This window comes from Pleurodeles waltl, chromosome 1_1 (genome assembly GCF_031143425.1).
Source record: "Pleurodeles waltl isolate 20211129_DDA chromosome 1_1, aPleWal1.hap1.20221129, whole genome shotgun sequence".
Classification (NCBI taxonomy): domain Eukaryota; kingdom Metazoa; phylum Chordata; class Amphibia; order Caudata; family Salamandridae; genus Pleurodeles; species Pleurodeles waltl.
This window is the reverse complement of record NC_090436.1, coordinates 615,030,128-615,049,726: the sequence shown is the minus strand read 5'-3', so window position 1 is coordinate 615,049,726 and position 19,599 is coordinate 615,030,128. Positions and strand designations below refer to the sequence as shown.

At 44.3% G+C, this 19,599-nt stretch overlaps 1 protein-coding gene across 1 annotated transcript in view; it reads right to left on the bottom strand.

The window, feature by feature from the left end:
• The window catches only part of WDR36 (WD repeat domain 36), a 543,291-nt gene that overhangs the window by 212,741 nt on the left and 310,951 nt on the right, over positions 1–19,599 (bottom strand). Inside the window, exons 14-15 of the mRNA XM_069226458.1 lie at positions 15,634–15,799; positions 11,706–11,814 (exon numbers count right to left, since the gene is read on the bottom strand). Coding sequence (XP_069082559.1) covers positions 11,706–11,814; positions 15,634–15,799 — 275 coding nt within the window. The remainder of the gene's footprint in view (positions 1–11,705; positions 11,815–15,633; positions 15,800–19,599) is intronic.

The window sequence follows — 19,599 nt, the reverse complement described above, 5'->3', positions numbered from 1 at the left end:
CTGGGGGGTTAGTAGCCAATGGCTACTAGCCCTGAGGGTGGGTACACCCTCTTTGTGCCTCCTCCCAAGGGGAGGGGGTCACATTCCTATCCCTATTGGGGGAATCCTCCATCTGCAAGATGGAGGATTTCTAAAAGTTAGAGTCACTTCAGCTCAGGGCACCTTAGGGGCTGTCCTGACTGGCCAGTGACGACTCCTTGTTTTTCTCATTAATTCCTCCGGCCTTGCCGCCAAAAGTGGGGCCGTGGCCGGAGGGGGCGGGCAACTCCACTAGCTGGAGTGCCCTATGGTGCTGGAACAAAGGGGGTGAGCCTTTGAGGCTCACCGCCAGGTGTTACAGCTCCTGCCTGGGGGAGGTGATAGCATCTCCACCCAGTGCAGGCTTTGTTACTGGCCTCAGAGTGACAAAGGCACTCTCCCCATGTGGCCAGCAACATGTCTCGAGTGTGGCAGGCTGCTAAAACCAGTCAGCCTACACGGGTAGTTGGTTAAGGTTTCAGGGAGCACCGCTAAGGTGCCCTCTGGGGTGTATTTCACAATAAAATGTACACTGGCATCAGTGTGCATTTATTGTGCTGAGAAGTTTGATACCAAACTTCCCAGTTTTCAGTGTAGCCATTATGGTGCTGTGGAGTTCGTGTTTGACAGACTCCCAGACCATATACTCTTATGGCTACCCTGCACTTACAATGTCTAAGGTTTTGCATAGACACTGTAGGGGCACAGTGCTCATGCACTGGTGCCCTCACCTATGGTATAGTGCACCCTGCCTTAGGGCTGTAAGGCCTGCTAGAGGGGTGACTTATCTATACTGCATAGGCAGTGTGAGGTTGGCATGGCACCCTGAGGGGAGTGCCATGTCGACTTACTCGTTTTGTTCTCACCAGCACACACAAGCTGGCAAGCAGTGTTTCTGTGCTGAGTGAGGGGTCCCCAGGGTGGCATAAGATATGCTGCAGCCCTAAGAGACCTTCCTTGGCATCAGGGCCCTTGGTACCAGGGGTACCAGTTACAAGGGACTTACCTGGATGCCAGGGTGTGCCAATTGTGAAAACAAAAGTACAGGTTAGGGAAAGAACACTGGTGCTGGGGCCTGGTTAGCAGGCCTCAGCACACTTTCAAATCAAAACATAGCATCAGCAAAGGCAAAATGTCAGGGGTAACCATGCCAAGGAGGCATTTCCTTACAACAGATATCTATACAACCCAGTATCTCCAATACCTCAGATAATTCAGCGGTCATTGCTGGCTTTATGCGATGTTTGGGGCTACAGGAGTGTCAATTCATGTCACCATCTAGCACAAAATGAAAATCCTCAGCCCAGGTGAGGGCTATATATGGATCTATATATGAAAGTATCAATTCAAACAACGACCAAAAAAAGGCTCGGTCATCAGTGTTCAGAGCGTAGGAGTTTACGATGTAAACTTCAACCCCATACAGAAGACCATATCCCAATACATACCTTCTCCTCTACATCAGGTTGGGAGTGCCTGTGTTGGAAGGGCACTCCCGGCGCTATCCACACAAGAGTCCTCTTGCGTAGGAGGAATATGTGGAGTAAACCATCTGTCCTGTCCAATTCTTCATTTTGCCTTCCTCCTCCTCCATCAGGTCTCCTGAGGCACGGCGATCCCTAAAGGATGTTGCTTGAGACCATGTGCTCTAAATCTTTTAGTGTATGCAGTCTGCCTTTTGACATTCCAGGCATCTACTTGTAGTGAATTGGTTGAATTATTAGTCAATGGTTGTAGGAAGTTGGCTCTGTATGCACTATTTCAAAGTAAGGAATAGTATGCACAGAGTCCAAGGGTTCCCCTTAGAGGTAAGATAGTGGCAAAAAGAGATAATACTAATGCTCTATTTTGTGGTAGTGTGGTCGAGCAGTAGGCTTATCCAAGGAGTAGTGTTAAGCATTTGTTGTACATACACACAGGCAATAAATGAGGAACACACACTCAGAGACAAATCCAGCCAATAGGTTTTGTTATAGAAAAATATATTTTCTTAGTTTATTTTAAGAACCACAGGTTCAAATTCTACATGTAATATCTCATTTGAAAGGTATTGCAGGTAAGTACTTTAGGAACTTTGAATCATTACATTAGCATGTATACTTTTTACATAAAACACAATAAGCTGTTTTAAAAGTGGACACAGTGCAATTTTCACAGTTCCTGGGGGAGGTAAAGTTTTGTTAGGTTTCACAGGTAAGTAAGTTACTTACAGGTTTCAGTTCTTGGTCCAAGGAAGCCCACTGTTGGGGGTTCAGAGCAACCCCAAAGTCACCCTACCAGCAGCTTAGGGCCGGTCAGGTGCAGAGGTCAAAGAGGTGCCCAAAACACATAGGCTTCAATGGAGAGAAGGGGGTGCCCCGGTTCCAGTCTGCCAGCAGGTAAGTACCCGCGTCTTCGGAGGGCAGACCAGGGGGGTTTTGTAGGGCACCGGGGGCGACACAAGTCCACACAGAAAGTACACCCTCAGCAGCGCGGGGGCGGCCGGGTGCAGTGTGCAAACAAGCGTCGGGTTCTCTGTTGATTTCAATGGGAGACCAAGGGGTCTCTTCAGCAGTGCAGGCAGGCAAGGGGGGGGCTCCTCGGGGTAGCCACCACCTGGGCAAGGGAGAAGGCCTCCTGGGGGGTCACTCCTGCACAGGTGCTGGGGGCTGCCGGTGCAGGGTCTTTTCCAGCCGTCGGGAAATAGAGTTCAGGCAGTCGCGGTCAGGGGGAGCCTCGGGATTCCCTCTGCAGGCGTCGCTGTGGGGGCTCAGGGGGGACAACTTTGGTTACTCACAGTCTTGGAGTCGCCGGAGGGTCCTCCCTGAGGTGTTGGTTCTCCACCAGTCGAGTCGGGGTCGCCGGGTGCAGTGTTGCAAGTCTCACGCTTCTTGCGGGGATTTGCAGGGGTCTTTAAATCTGCTCCTCTGTAACAAAGTTGCAGTTCTTTTGGAGCAGTGCCGCTGTCCTCGGGAGTTTCTTGTCTTTCTTGAAGCAGGGCAGTCCTCAGAGGATTCAGAGGTCGCTGGTCCCTTGGAAAGCGTCGCTGGAGCAGGTTTCTTTGGAAGGCAGGAGACAGGCCGGTAAGTCTGGGGCCAAAGCAGTTGGTGTCTTCTGTTCTTCCTCTGCAGGGGTTTTTCAGCTCAGCAGTCCTCTTCTTCTTGTAGTTTCAGGAATCTAAATTCTTAGGTTCAGGGAAGCCCTTAAATACTAAATTTAAGGGCGTGTTTAGGTCTGGGGGGTTAGTAGCCAATGGCTACTAGCCCTGAGGGTGGGTACACCCTCTTTGTGCCTCCTCCCAAGGGGAGGGGGTCACATTCCTATCCCTATTGGGGGAATCCTCCTTCTACAAGATGGAGGATTTCTAAAAGTCAGAGTCACCTCAGCTCAGGACACCTTAGGGGCTGTCCTGACTGGCCAGTGACTCCTCCTTGTTTTTCTCATTATCTCTCCTGGACTTGCCGCCAAAAGTGGGGGCTGGGTCCAGGGGGCGGGCATCTCCACTAGCTGGAGTGCCCTGGGGCATTGTAACAAGAAGCTTGAGCCTTTGAAGCTCACTGCTAGGTGTTACAGTTCCTGCAGGGGGGAGGTGTGAAGCACCTCCACCCAGAGCAGGCTTTGTTTCTGTCCTCAGAGAGCACAAAGGCTCTCACCGCATGGGGTCAGAAACTCGTCTCTCAGCAGCAGGCTGGCACAGACCAGTCAGTCCTGCACTGAACAATTGGGTAAAATACAGGGGGCATCTCTAAGATGCCCTCTGTGTGCATTTTTTAATAAATCCAACACTGGCATCAGTGTGGGTTTATTATTCTGAGAAGTTTGGTACCAAACTTCCCAGTATTCAGTGTAGCCATTATGGAGCTGTGGAGTTCGTTTTTGACAGACTCCCAGCCCATATACTCTTATGGCTACCCTGCACTTACAATGTCTAAGGTTTTGCTTAGACACTGTAGGGGCATAGTGCTCATGCACCTATGCCCTCACCTGTGGTATAGTGCACCCTGCCTTAGGGGCTGTAAGGCCTGCTAGAGGGGTGACTTACCTATGCCACAGGCAGTGTGAGGTTGGCATGGCACCCTGAGGGGAGTGCCATGTCGACTTGCTCATTTTGTTCTCACCAGCACACACAAGCTGGCAAGCAGTGTGTCTGTGCTGAGAGAGGGGTCCCAGGGTGGCATAAGATATGCTGCAGCCCTTAGAGACCTTTCCTGGCATCAGAGCCCTTGGTACCAGGGGTACCAGTTACAAGGGACTTACCTGGGTGCCAGGGTTGTGCCAATTGTGGAGACAATGGTACATTTTAGGTGAAAGAACACTGGTGCTGGGGCCTGGTTAGCAGGGTCCCAGCACACTTCTCAGTCAAGTCAGCATCAGCATCAGTATCGGGCAAAAAGTGGGGGGTAACTGCAACAGGGAGCCATTTCTTTACAATGGTATATTATAGTGTGTACACCGTGAGGGAGAGCAAAAATTCTCCCCATATATTTTAGGGTATTACTGTGGGACTCAAGTGTCAGTGCTTATGGTGCACCAATATGCATTCTAATGTTTAACTCATGAATATGTGCATGAACTGTCCATCTTCCCCTCCATTCTGTCGGGTAAACACCCTGCACATTATGAAACAGGCGCCTTCTCAAATCACTCCAAGTGTAGTCGCTAACAAAGAAAAAACTCCTACGTGTTCCCTATAGTTACTTACTTGCACTAACCATGTGCCTAATCTAAACTGTGTGTGATGTAATATATGCAGGGACCAGGTCTCCTCAGATGGTGTGACAGCCAGCAGATTGACTAAGCTAGACTCCAGAAACCCAGGCCCTCGTAAAGCCAATTCTTTAATACAGCTCAATGGAGCCATTAACTCATACTTCAGTAGTCTCCTTGATCTTAGTTCTTGATCAGTGAGGCTCTCTTCCGGAATATGCTTGCCTTTTTCCATTGTCATCCAAACAAGGTATATGTGCCTTTAGGCCTACAACAACTATATTATTGTGTAATTATATTTCTCAGGCCCTGGTGTTTGCACCAGTTCCGATCCTTCCATAAAATGCCCCAACCACTCCCCATGAGTAGTACTCATCAATTAACCATCAGTTTACAGCGGTGATGATCTTGTCTCTCTAGGTCCTTTCAACCGTGTGTAGCACTAATAGGCTAGATTCTTAAGCCATCAGTCATGCTCTTATCACCTACATGTTCGCAGGAGGGGGTACTAGCTTCCTCCTGTACCTCCCAGGTGACAATGCCCAGTGTACCATCAGGGAGATCAATGACGCTGGCCACATCCACTGTGTCTTTCTGCTCTGCTGAATTGCTCCCATATGGTCTAGTCACTCCTCAACCTCTTCTGGAGATGTGAATTTGGACCTGCCACTGGAAAAGACCCTCAGCTTAACTGGAAACCGCAGCATGTACTTCAGGTTCATACTTTTGAGCTTTAGTTTTATTTCAACAAAGGCTTTACGCCGTCTCTGAACTATAAGATTCTTATAGCGCAGGCTTCATATTGTTGGTCCCCTTTATTCTGATCGTCCACAGCATTGTGCCTCTAACCCTGTAAGAAAGGATCTTGGCAACGATCACCTGTAGGGGGAGAGCGTAGGGGCCGAATCGGGCCACAGCCAGGTATGCTCTTTCAATCGTAAACATCAGGGCGAGACCAGATGGCCTCAGCGTGCATCTTATCTATTGTTCAAAGAAGTGTTCTGGGATGTTTCCATTTTGATCTCTCTGGGACCCCCGTTAATTAAAATTGCTTTGGCTCAATATGCCCTCGGAGTCTTCAGAGTCTGCCTTCAAAGAAGCAGGCTAAATCCGGGACTGTGCGCACCGCTTTCTTTAATCCAGCTACCTCAGTTATTTACATGACCTTCTTGGTTTCCTGAGATGTTTTGTTGATTCTGCAAAGGTCAGTCCTTACAAGATTAACTTCTACTGCTAATGTGTTAATTTTAATTTCAAGACTGAATTTGGAGTGTTCCAGATGAGGTAGAATTTGCACCCCTGTAGGTTCTGATGTAGGACGTGTGTTATGGAAGATCTCCATGGCATCCCTGATTTTGCAGCTTCTAGAGCCTCCAGTATCAGCTTTGTTGGCTTGGTAATGTACCGGTCTGTTGCCACATCCAGGAGGCAATAAACACTGTATTGGGGGGAGGGTGTATAGAAATGCTAGGGACACCTCCGAGAGGTCGCGCTGCAAGTAAACAATCTGACCCTCCATGTCAGCAAGACTCCACTCCCTTTTAACTTGCAAATTATCTCAGCCAGGGGACAGCAGTGCCTCTCGGCACTACTCCAGGTAGGCAATTGTACCATTCAGACCAGGGGGCCACCGCAACCAAGGTCACAGTCTCCTTTCAGTAATCATGCTCTTCTTTGTATAGAATCGCCATGTGCTCCCTATCACTCATCACTGCAGTCTTTGGTGAGAAGCTTAAGAAGGGGGGTGATGGCTCCACCATCTGTCAAACCATCCAAAGTGTCAGGCTTGTCCATATAGGTGCCCCCACACATTCATCCAGAACCCATCTGAGATGTGCTAGTCAACTGTACAACGTGCCCAAAATGTCTTCAGTCACTTTATAGTCAGAGCAGGTTTATATTGTGACTTGGATCTGTTTCCGGCCGCGGAGGACACTAGAATTTCAGGGAGGCTGCACAGAAAAGGGGATCGTCCAACCCCACCACTAATGCCTCGATGAGGCAGCCTCCCTGGCCTGGTAACCCTGCTGTGAGCCACCCTTCCAGGCTGAGACCACCGACTCACCATTCACGAGTAAAGGAGATCTCACACCCAGCAAGGCCACACCCAGAAATCACTTCAGCGGTCGGTCACGCAGGCTTCAGGACTGAGACCTTGACCCTTCTTCAATGCCACTTCAGGAGAGGCCTTGCAAGCCGCAGGCTTCCCAGCAACAGTGCTTCACTGCGTGTAGGAGCTGGTGGGCAGAGAGCCCAGCTGCCAACCCTTCTTTAATGTCGCCAATACCCCACAATCCCAAATAAGCTGATCATGGCACATTTTGCTGGGCCACACCCGTCCATCATAGTATATTAACCCCTAAATGAGACGGAGGAAACATCCTAAGCAAGACATAACTGTGCCTAAACGAGGTAAAAGCAGAAGTGTTCACAGTAGATCATATAATCCATCCTACAACATGTTCTAGATGGTTTAATATTCTGCAAATACATATCAATCTTGTCCCATAACTGGCGTTCTGTTAATCAGTCCAAGTGATACATAATAGGTTATCAGCACTACAAACAAGAGAAACCAATATCCGCCATGTATGTAATGACATTTTATTTACAGACTTCAAATTAGCTAGAATGCTTTTAACACCTATGGTTGATAAGTAGATCTAGCAGCAAGGTGACATGAAGTTTAAGTTCAAAGGTGCCTTCCAATGCATTGACAACAAAAGAGGAGCCATTGATCCAAAGGAAATATCAAAGCAGAACATTTTTCAGCAGAACACAGCTCCATCATAGAGAAGTTTGGTAAGTGTGCATTTATGTATCATGTTTTCTATCACTTTTTTGTTTTCTGAGAGAGAAACATGTAATGCATATTATTTTGCAGGTGTTCAGTATGTTCTGTGCTGCAGCAGAACTCTTGTTTGAGCAAGGCGCAAAGTACTTTTGCCAAGAAAACATTTTTATTTTGGGCCACACTACAGAGAGAAAGGAATTGTCTCCACATCCTTTCTATTCCTGGTCCCATTTTGTCTTGATTTCTGCAAACCAAGTACAGAGGGGAATGTATAAGTATTTTATGAACTTTTGAAACAAGATGACTTTGAGATTGCATGCTTCCCTGAAGCCTGGGGAAGTCAGAATCCAAGAGTAAGCCCAGTTAAATAAACCTATTTTCAATCTAAAGAACCTACATAAATCCAGATTGTCTAACCTAAATTTGCGTATTAATTCAGCATAATACAGCAAGTCACGTTCGGTGTAGAGATCTTGTATTGGGCAAATGCAACAAGATACCTAACCTGTTCAAAATATCTAGGAGCCATTCAGCTTGAACTATTTGTTGCCTAAGAAAGTTGCAATGACAGATTTATCAAACCTATGCACCAATTTTCGATCAAGCTTAAGTAGCACTCTGACTGTACCCTAAAGAATTCTGGAGTCATGCAATACTTGGAGTGCATACAGTTGATAATATGGGTCGATCGACTAGAAATAACATTCTATCCTGACTCAGTCTGTGCAGGATAATATGTGAATCAGACCAAGCCCTGTATGACCATGAAAGCAGTCTGGTAAAGCTAAAATTAGTGACTTTATCCCATCCCTATTCTTGCTTTGACTGAGGATTTTTCAGAGACATCATAAGATATATATTTTTTTCCAATCTGGAGGTTAAAAATCATGCGATTTGAGGAAATCATCTGTAAATCTGGAAAACATGCTGATCAGGTAATTCACCAATGTGGTTATTTTAAACGTTTTTCATTTTTAACCTCTCAATTCTGCTTCACTAGGAGATGTACTTTGAAGACCATCCCTCGATAAGCTAGGCAATCTTGGACATGAATTATGTTTCAAGTACTCATACAGATCATAATTTAACCATATTCCCAAGTGTAAAGAAATGGCTCCCTGTTGCAGTTACCCCCCACTTTTTGCCTGATACTGATGCTGACTTGACTGAGAAGTGTGCTGGGACCCTGCTAACCAGGCCCCAGCACCAGTGTTCTTTCACCTAAAATGTACCATTGTCTCCACAATTGGCACAACCCTGGCACCCAGGTAAGTCCCTTGTAACTGGTACCCCTGGTACCAAGGGCCCTGATGCCAGGGAAGGTCTCTAAGGGCTGCAGCATGTCTTATGCCACCCTAGGGACCCCTCACTCAGCACAGACACACTGCTTGCCAGCTTGTGTGTGCTGGTGGGGAGAAAATGACTAAGTCGACATGGCACGCCCCTCAGGGTGCCATGCCAACCTTACACTGCCTGTGGCATAGGTAAGTCTCCCCTCTAGCAGGCCTTACAGCCCTAAGGCAGGGTGCACTATACCAAAGGTGAGGGCATAGGTGCATGAGCACTATGCCCCTACAGTGTCTAAGCAAAACCTTAGACATTGTAAGTGCAGGGTAGCCATAAAGAGTATATGGTCTGGGAGTCTGTCAAAAACGAACTCCACAGCTCCATAATGGCTACACTGAATACTGGGAAGTTTAGTATCAAACTTCTCAGAAAAATAAACCCACACTGATGCCAGTGTTGGATTTATTAAAAAATGCACACAGAGTGCATCTTAGAGATGCCCCCTGTATTTTACCCAATTGTTCAGTGCAGGACTGACTGGTCTGTGCCAGCCTGCTGCTGAGAGACGAGTTTCTGACCCCATGTGGTGAGGGCCTTTGTGCTCTCTGAGGACAGAAACAAAAGCCTGCTGTGGGTGGAGGTGCTTCACACCTCCCCCCTGCAGGAACTGTAACACCTAGCGGTGAGCTTCAAAGGCTCACGCTTCGTGTTACAATGCCCCAGGGCACTCCAGCTAGTGGAGATGCCCGCCTCCTGGACACAGCCCCCACTTTTGGCGGCAAGTCCAGGAGAGATAATGAGAAAAACAAGGAGGAGTCACTGGCCAGTCAGGACAGCCCCTAAGGCAACCTGAGCTGAGGTGACTGACTTTTAGAAATCCTCCATCTTGCAGATGGAGGATCCCCCCAATAGGGACAGGAATGTGACCCCCTCCCCTTGGGAGGAGGCACAAAGAGGGTGTAGCCACCCTCAGGGCTAGTAGCCATTGGCTACTGCCCTCCCAGACCTAAACACATCCCTAAATTCTGTATTTAGGGGCTCCCCTGAACCTAGGAACTCAGATTCCTGCAACCTAAGAAGAAGAGGACTGCTAAGCTGAAAAACCCTGCAGAGAAGACAGACACCAACTGCTTTGGCCCCAGCTCTACCGGCCTGTCTCCCCACTTCTAAAGACACTGCTCCAGCGACGCTCTCCCCAGGGACCAGCGACCAGCGACCTCTGAATCCTCAGAGGACTGCCCTGCATCTAGAAGGACCAAAAACTCCCGAGGACAGCGGCTCTGTTCACCCCAGACTGCAACTTTGTAACAAAGGAGCAACTTTAAAACAACTTGCGTTTCCCGCCGGAAGCGTGAGACTTACCACTCTGCACCCGACGCCCCCGGCTCGACTTGTGGAGAACAATCACTTCAGGGAGGACTCCCCGGCGACTGCAAGACCGTGAGTAGCCAGAGTTGCCCCCCGAGCCCCCACAGCGACGCCTGCAGAGGGAATCCCGAGGCTCCCCCTGACAGCGACTGCCTGCTCCTCAGATCCCGACGCCTGGTAAAGACTCTGCACCCGCAGCCCCCAGGACCTGAAGGATCTGAACTCCAGTGCAGGAGTGACCCCCAGGAAGCCCTCTCCCTTGCCCAGTTGGTGGCTACTCCGAGGAGCCCCCCCTTGCCTGCATCGCTGAAGAGACCCCTTGGTCTCCCATTGATTTCAATTACAAACCTGACGCGTGTTTGCACACTGCACCCGGCCGCCCCCGCGCTGCTGAGGGTGTACTTTCTGTGTGGACTTGTGTCCCCCCCGGTGCCCTACAAAACCCCCCTGGTCTGCCCTCCGAAGACGCGGGTACTTACCTGCTGGCAGACTGGAACCGGGGCACCCCCCTCTCCATTGAAGCCTATGCGTTTTGGGCACCACTTTGACCTCTGCACCTGACCAGCCCTGAGCTGCTGGTGTGGTAACTTTAGGGTTGCTCTGAACCCCCAACGGTGGGCTACCTTGGACCCAAACTTGAAACCCGTAGGTGATTTACTTACCTGCAAAAACTAACTAACTCTTACTCCCCCCAGGAACTGTAGAAAATTGCACTGTCTAGTTTTAAAATAGCTATATGTGATTTATTTGAAAACTGTGTATGCTATTTTGATTATTCAAAGTTCCTAAAGTACCTACCTGCAATACCTTTCATTTGAAGTATTACATGTAAAATTTGAACCTGTGGTTCTTAAAATAAACTAAGAAAATATATTTTTCTATACAAAAACCTATTGGCCTGGAATTGTCTGAGTGTGTGTTCCTCATTTATTGCTTGTGTATGTACAACAAATGCTTAACACTACTCCTTTGATAAGCCTACTGCTCGACCACACTACCACAAAATAGAGCATTAGTATTCTCTCTTTTTGCCACTATCTTACCTCTAAGGGGAACCCTTGGACTCTGTGCATACTATTCCTTACTTTGAAATAGTGCATACAGAGCCAACTTCCTACACCAAGTATTTAATAAATTTAGATTATCAAAACTAGTCCCTTTCTTAGACCAGTTTATAACAGAAGATATTTTGTTGCACTTGGCTACACAGGAAGGATTATATATTTTAAAGATTGTTACAATAATTCTTTGCCTCTTTCACTGTCTGCTAACAATGGGCTTGCCTTAACAAAGAAGAAGGTGGCTCCTAGAGGTCAGACTTTCAACAAGTAGAAAGTCCACAGGAGGACTTATAAAACAGAGGCCACATATCAACCAGCAGTAGGTCGGCGCTACTGAATTAATCTAAAAATGCTCTAGACTGCCTCTGAATGGACGATGCATGCAAAATATAAACTAAATTACTTTGTGAGTCCAATGTTCAATAACCGCCTCAAAAGTTTAAAAAAAAAAGGAAAACCGGCATTCAAACATTGTTTTATTATTCAATTACCATGTCATTGATTTTTCCTTGATGGCCAGAAAACTTTCTGACAACCTTTCTTGTTTCCACATCGAAAACACAAATGCAGAAATCATCACAAGCAATTCCCAGCATACCACTGCAAGAAAATAAAAGTAAAATAACTACATTGGATACATGTTTTATTACAATAATTAAATTGCAATAATGATAGAGCTGCTTTCTATAAACTGCCTATTTATTCCTAAATGTATTTGAAGAAGTGACAATAATGTACATACTTCATCCGTATGCATTTGGACAACAAAATGTATCGACTGAAGCCTGTAACTCAATTGCTCTTTTGCAGGATCTAACACCAAAGAAGCAATGCAATTCTTGATGTGAGTATGCTTAAAACAAACATGTTTCTAGGTTGAAACTGATCTTTGGAAAGCTACCACAATTGAAGGTCACATTAGAAAGTCTGAAGACCTAGAGCTGCAACTGTCTAAAAGAAATACAATCCTACATTTTCCTTTACCTCAAGAGAACTTATGGAAAAGTTATTTTAATAAGCACACTTGTAATCCTATGGGCTCTCATACTGGCAACTCTTGAGAAAACTGTATTACTGCATGCCATTAGATGAAATTGCACCTGAAACCTTGATATTTATGTTTGTAAAGCTGAAAAAATGCCTTTAGGTCATTCGGTCAAAAACAATTGCATTCTCTCTAGTGGCACGATGCTCGCAATCTCAGTTTCATCTATGAACTAACCAATGACAGGCCCACCAACTACTTATGAGGAGAGAGATGGATGGGTGCAAATAATAGCAGAGATTAAGGACAGGTAATAACAATCACCCTGAGGTTCACTCTTTCCTTACTCCCCTGGCTTACTATTCACTATTATCAAATCATAAGAGCAGCATCACTTCCATACCAATAACAATAAAGGATTTAAGTAAGCACGCTCAAACCGTACATCATACAAGAAAACAGCAACAGAGAATATTGCTTACAAGTGTGTGGTTAGCAAAGTATGAAAGATTTCCATTGTTACCCATAGTGTAACACGACAGGACATAGTAAATAACCCACAGACACGAGAAGCGCAAGAAACAATTGTCTTAAGAATTTTTTTCAAAACTGCTAGCATAAAGTAACGCCACAGCATACTAAAAAGAGACAATGACATGTTCTCTGGGCCATAATTTGAAGAGGTCGTATTTCAGATACTGTCTCACATCAAATGCCAAATTCTTTCCTCAGTTTACAACAGATAATGCCTACCATATGATGTAGAAACATTGTGGTGAGAAATTGTTAAGCCTACCAAGTTGGATGGAGTACCACAGTCATTGTTGAAAATAATATAAGGCTCGTGCATGAAACTACTGAGTAATAAATTAAAGGTTCCACTATATAAAGATTTCCAAACAGTAGTCAGGGAAAACGTTCATAAGTCTATCAAAAGCTATACAATCCCCCTCAACAAACCTTGGAAAACACATCAATGTTTTGTTTCATTTACCTCACAAAGGGAAATATCTAGTTGCACTTGTCTGTCATAGGTTTAAGTTAATGACTGGGATATTGCAGTAGCAGCCTGGTGGTTCAAAGGATTAATGTTTTTGCTTAGATCGCAGCAGCGCAGTACCAGCTATTCCATCTAATGTTGAGCCTCTGAACCAACTGTTCTCTATGTGGTGTCTCTAAGCCAGGGGTTCCCAACCTTTCGACTCCTGAGGACACTCACTGAATCACTACTGGAAGCCGGGGATCCCCAAGCAATTCGTACAATTTAAATTTCAAACATTGAAACAGTAATTCACAAAAATACACAAACAAGTACACACCAAACAAATACTCAAATTACTAAAGACAATTAATTTATATTGAAAAAATACGCAAAAATCGAAACATTTTAATGGGAAGGTGGACACTGCATCTCGGCGACTAACTTTTAATGTTTGGTTTTATTTAGGAAAGCTTCATAATCAGGCCAGATTCTACATTTCCAAAGCAATTTCAGTTTTTATCTTTTAGGTACATAAGATCAGAGAAAACATCTTCACATAAATAAGTGGTGGGGAAATGTAGTTAAACCATAAGTGCCTCTCATCTCTCCGTAGCCTCTCTGTCACATGTGATTATTTTATAGCACCTCTCATACCAGTGTAGGGTATCAGAGCACTTTACAAAGTGTGAGATTCACGTCATTCACACTGGTAGACATTTTCTAAGAGTGACTAAACGGGAGAAGAACAAACTCAGGATTCAGAACATAACACAGTGGTTAGAGTTGACTAATATTAAGAATGTATTTCTACTCAAGCAAACCTTTTTAGCAGGATAGGGATAATGAAAGATTGGGGAAAAAACACAGCTTTCTAATTTGTGCCATGCAGTTTGCATGCAGCTCTTTGGTGGCAGTTGATAGCTCACTGTGCTAGATTACGAATGTAACTTATGAACTTCACAGTATTAAAAGAATCTTTGTGACACAAGCAGTAACCCACTGTACTATGCACATAAAATACTCTTTGTTGCATGATAAACATTCTTTGCAGCAGGCATATAAACTATCTGTGCTATCTTAGATGAGTCAAAGCTGCCACTAGACAAATCTCTCATTTCTCTCCAGCAGGGACATTTATCACCAGAGTTATCTTGACGCTTTTATTTTTACTTGAAAGCTGCTGGACGTACAACAAACTCTGTAGTACTTTGAAAACGTCTGCACAATAGAAGTAATAAATATAAAAACACACGTGTTTCTATTGGGCCCCATCTGGAGAAGTACCCTCCTGCCGGCCCAGGCCTGCGGACCCCCTGGAAATGTGTCTCAGAACCCTGGGGGTCCGCAGACCACAGGTTGGGAGCCGCTGCTGGGAGAGATCCAAAGAAGCCCAAGACTAAATATGCATAAACTAGATTTCAAAGTTCAATGCTGGTATGGAGATCATTATGTATTCTCCTTTCTTTAAGTGCACATTCTTCTAGAAGTACGTCTGAGAATGATCGGGGAAACTGTTACCCAGCATGGAAAAGGTCAGAGAACTGAAATTGAGAGACCTGTAAGAGTTAGACTGAATTTCCTCAGTCTTTTTATTATAAAGAGAGAGTGGGTGACAGAATTTACCTGACAAACTGATCTGAAGGACATCTCCAGCAGAGTAAAAATTAATCCAAATCTCAAATTATTAAATATCCTGATAGTTTCATGATTGATTAGCTCACAATTGGGAATTGAATTTAACAGTCTGCTTAGCTCCCCAACTTTCACCCAGATCACTACTATACTAGATGGATGGTAACAGGGGCAATGTTGCAATAGAAAACAGTTTTGGATGTCTATCATCCTGCTGCTTGATATAAAACACAGCACTAATGTTTCATACGTAAGTGTTGAAAAACTTCCCTTCAAGGATATTTCAGCTCTTCCAGTGTTGGGTCTGGCCAAAGCATGTATATAAAAATGTTAAGCAGTAGATATCACAACAGAAGGCTAAAGTTTGAGAACGCAAAAAGGAGCCTTGATGAGATTTGCATTCGGAGTGCTCAATGGTAGAATTAACTTTGTCTTGTAAGCAAGCAGGTGAGTTCCAGTGACAGAACCGTGGACCTTCAATCCTGAAACTAAAATGATGGAGACAAACATTCCAGGATAAAATCAATTAGAGTATATCCAGATTGAGGACTCAAGTGATATAGAAAAAATGTAGAGGGTGGGGCCTTATGTATCAAAAGAGTCATGTGAATTTGTGCTCCAGCGGCTGGCTAGGAAAAGTGAAATAACACTATGGAGAAACATTTGTGTCAAGCACACAAGCTATTTCTTACAGAAATTCTGCTTTTCTTTGAAACTAACATGAAATACGTATGAGCTCTTAGAAATAGCAAGACTTTGAATGACAGTTGTTTACACTTCAACTAACCAAGGGCCCACTCTACATGTTCTATTTTCTTACCTGTCTCTGTGCAGAAGAATAACAGAAGGTGGTGAACTAAGTTCAGTGACATGCACTAAATCTTTCGCCTTGAACTTCCAGCATTTAATGAGTCCATCACTACCAGCTGTGACAGTCAACTGGTTTAAGCCATCCACAGCTATACCTCTGACTGCACCCTTGTGAGCTTAGACAGCGAAAAGGGAAACATAGAAAACATAGTATATTTTTAATGAGTACTGAAAGAATAAAAAAATATTTCACAAGGAACAGACCTAAAAGATCTAATTTTCTTTCATCAAGTAAACATGCTGCACCTTAATCATTACATATCTAATTACACCCATATAACATTCCCATCAAAGGAACCTGGAGTTTGGTACGTCAGGTCCATTAACAGTAGGTCAAACATTTCAACTTTAAAGTCTGTAATCTGGATATTTGTCTGTTGATGATTTAAGTATTGGACACTTCCTTCTGTTTCACAGATTTTGCAAACACCATCATCTGGGGTTTAGCTCAGAATTCACTCAGAGTTCGTAAAAACCAAATTTAAAAAAGTGCACTCCAAACAATCAAGCAAATAATTGATTACACGCATTCACTGAAAAAGATATTCAAGATAAATTGTGATACTTAACACAATAGAGGAAATACAATTTGCCATGGAACAACCTATCCCAAAAGGTTTAATCAAATGGGTATTACAGTTAGTATGCACAAAACACTGAAATTCATTTGCCCAGTTGAGCAAGAGAAGCATAACTTCACCAAGTGCATTGTTCATAACTACAGACCTTAGCATGATGCAATGGTGGGCAGAACAAATCCTAACAGTAGTGAGCTAATCACATTGTTTGAGTCTGCAAATTTCAAAATTGACATCCGGTGATCAAAAATGAATATTTTATCATCTGATTAGCTATTGATCTGCGTATAGTTCAATGATTAATGGTTCATATGTACAAAAGACTGCTGTGCCACTTTCTGACAATGACAGCTTAATGAAACCTATGTACCAAAGCCCTAGAAAGCCTCCAAGCAAAACCTATATCTCAAAACTAACAGACTATTTAGACAAAGCTACAAAAATGGCTTATTCTGAGGAAATATTTTCCTTCATCTCAAAATTGCCCTGATTCCATTCAGCGGCATTTGCTGTAAAGCAGAGAAAAGATTCAAAGGGCACAGGCTATTTTATTACCTTCAATAACTTGGACAACTCCTGTGACAAATCTGCATAAAATCTATTAATTAATTAAATAAAATGAAAACATCAACTAGATAGCACAAATGTCTGACAATTTCCATAAGTCAACTTTCAAAAGGTTCGTCAAACAACTCAATTAGCAAATCAAAAAAATCAAGATCCTTTGCAAGTCTGAACTTATCTTGCCAGTTCCAATATAACACTGTAAAACGTAGCTTAAAGAGTGGTTTAGCAGGCTGCTAAGGGAAAACTTAGCAATATTATAGGAAATGTGCAACAGATTTGTGGAAGTCATCTGTAACTGTTGAGAAAGGTAAGGCCCAGCTGATTAGTGTGCACACACGAAACATGAGCTTAAGTGCTAAGTCACAAGTGTGTGGCTGCATCAAGATTCCAATTGGGCAAAGCAAAGCTTGTGTAACCCATTTTTTGTGTGTTTTTTTTTTTTAGTAAGATCCAATAAGAAACATCATGCTACAGCATATGGTGGCTAATATAAAATAAACACATGAGTTAATATGCTTTTTAATTATATATGCTGCTAAACTGGCTGTAAACATATTATCCTCTCACATCCAACACTAAAATAGAGTTTGAGGCAGGCACTGTAACCACAACAAACTTAGAGAAGTTTGGTAGGACAAAAGCAACCACACAGCGGATCCACAAGAATTGTCTTTGCATCCTATTCTCTCCCTTTCTAGCATGCATCGAGTGTTACATGTGGAACAACAGACCTTTCAAGTAGGATTTGACACTTTAGTGTAAAAAAGCGCATCCATTCAGGTCAGCAGTCTATTGTTTGTGCCTGGGAGGAATTTCACATCTATTTCACACTTAGTCAGTGGCTGACCACAGGTTGAGAGCCATCAGAGGCCTATTCTAATTAGCCTCCTAATCTTGTACCTTCTCTTCTGAGCTGGTATCATGTGTTGGTGGTGGTTGTGGTGTACAGCCTTTGAGAGTTGATTTGGATTTTTCAAACTATTGGAAATTTTTGGATCTCCTCAAATTGCCTCTTCAAAAGCTGGCGTGCATTTCTTTTGCTAGTAGCTGCGGCAGGCTTTTAGATGCAGGCTTGGCAACAATATTAACTGTCTGGGTCAATATGGATGCACTATTTTTTTAAATCGTAAATTGTCCCTAAACAGCACTCACTACCCCTTTGACGGTGTTGTAGTGCTTCGAAACAAGCAGGACTCTACTTTGGAATCCAAGGTTAGAGGTAAATAGGTAGATTAGTAATATGAGCTCAATTTTCATTATAGGATTAGTCGTGTTGTTTGCGCTCTCAAGATCCAATGAATTTACTCTAGTGTTTTAAGTAGGGATAGATGAACATGAAATGGATTAGTAAAGGAAAGGCATGAATATGTATGCCTGTTATATGGATAAGAAGGTAGATAGAGAGGCTTGAAAAGCATACATGGGAGCCCACTGTAAGCTGAAATGTTTGGGTTGAGTCAGAATGGAAAAATGGGAGAAGTGTTGCTGAACATAGTGAGAAAAGGCATAACTTATTCCAGCTGACTCGGAGGCCAGAGACAGTTCCAAACTTAGTTACAATCCGGACAGTACTGGAGTGATCTCCCGCCAGGTCTTTAAGGTAGAGCAGGACACTTTCTGCTTAGAACGAGATGGCATGGATTCCATCTCATAGTGGGAGCCCTCCCAGTTTAGTGCCTCTGCCTACTGGGACAGGGGCAGAAATCAGACCTGCCAGTTTGATTCTAATTGAGGGATCTGTGCAGAGGAGTTTGATCAGCTGGATAGTGCGAGCTCCAAATATGAAATGGGCCAGGACCTGGATGAGGTAATCAGAGTGAAAGGTACTGAATGAAGTTTCCAGGTGCAGTACAAGTGTAGCTGCTCGGGCCTTTGTGATCTTCCAGATTCACTTATTCTATATAATTGTCAGATGTTTAGAGAAGTGTTCCAAGCTAGGACAAAGCCACTTTGATCAGCCTGCATCAGGTGCAGGAGGAGCACCTGTTGAGTGAGGTCAGCTAGGATCCTACTGAGAAATGTATAACCAATGTTAAAAATCTCTAAAGGGTGGTAGGAAGCTGGGTTTGCAAAGTCTTGCATGGGTTTTTATTATAGAAACAAATGAGGCTTCACAAAGAGTAGCGGGGTGACAAATTGCCCCAATTGCTGCTCTGTACAGGTTGGTTAATTCTGGTGCTAGGGAAGCTGCTAAGTTTTGATAGAATTTGACTGACTGGGAAGTCGTCAGTACCGGATGTCTCAACATCCAATCCTGCAATCACCCCTTTGATATCTTGGGGAGTTATAGGCTCATCAATTTCTTCCACATCTACCAGGGACAATCTACATTCACTCTGGGAAGGCAGCTATTGATACAAAGTAGGACCCAGGAGGATCGGGAGTAGGTAGTATAAAATGTAATGAAGACTGCATTTATGTCCTGCTGGAAAAAGAGCAAGATGCTGTCCGGGCTGAGAAGCACAGTTATAGGGGAGTGCCTAGACTTCTTTTTAATAACCCATGCGAGAAGGTGCTCCCTCTGAATGTGTGCAGGCTATAAACACTGCATGGTTGAGACAGGCAACAGACTAAAGAGGCCGTAAGCAGACGGTCGTTCCATGTCAATGTAGGCTTTTTCAACTCTATTAAAACTGCATAATCTGGATTTCTGGAGCACGAATACCAAATTTGAAAGCCTCCCACTCCACAGCTGAGGAGGAGGCTGTGCTCTTGTAATGCTCAAAGTATCCATGGGCATCGTACAATATAACACCTCGAGAGCTGTCATG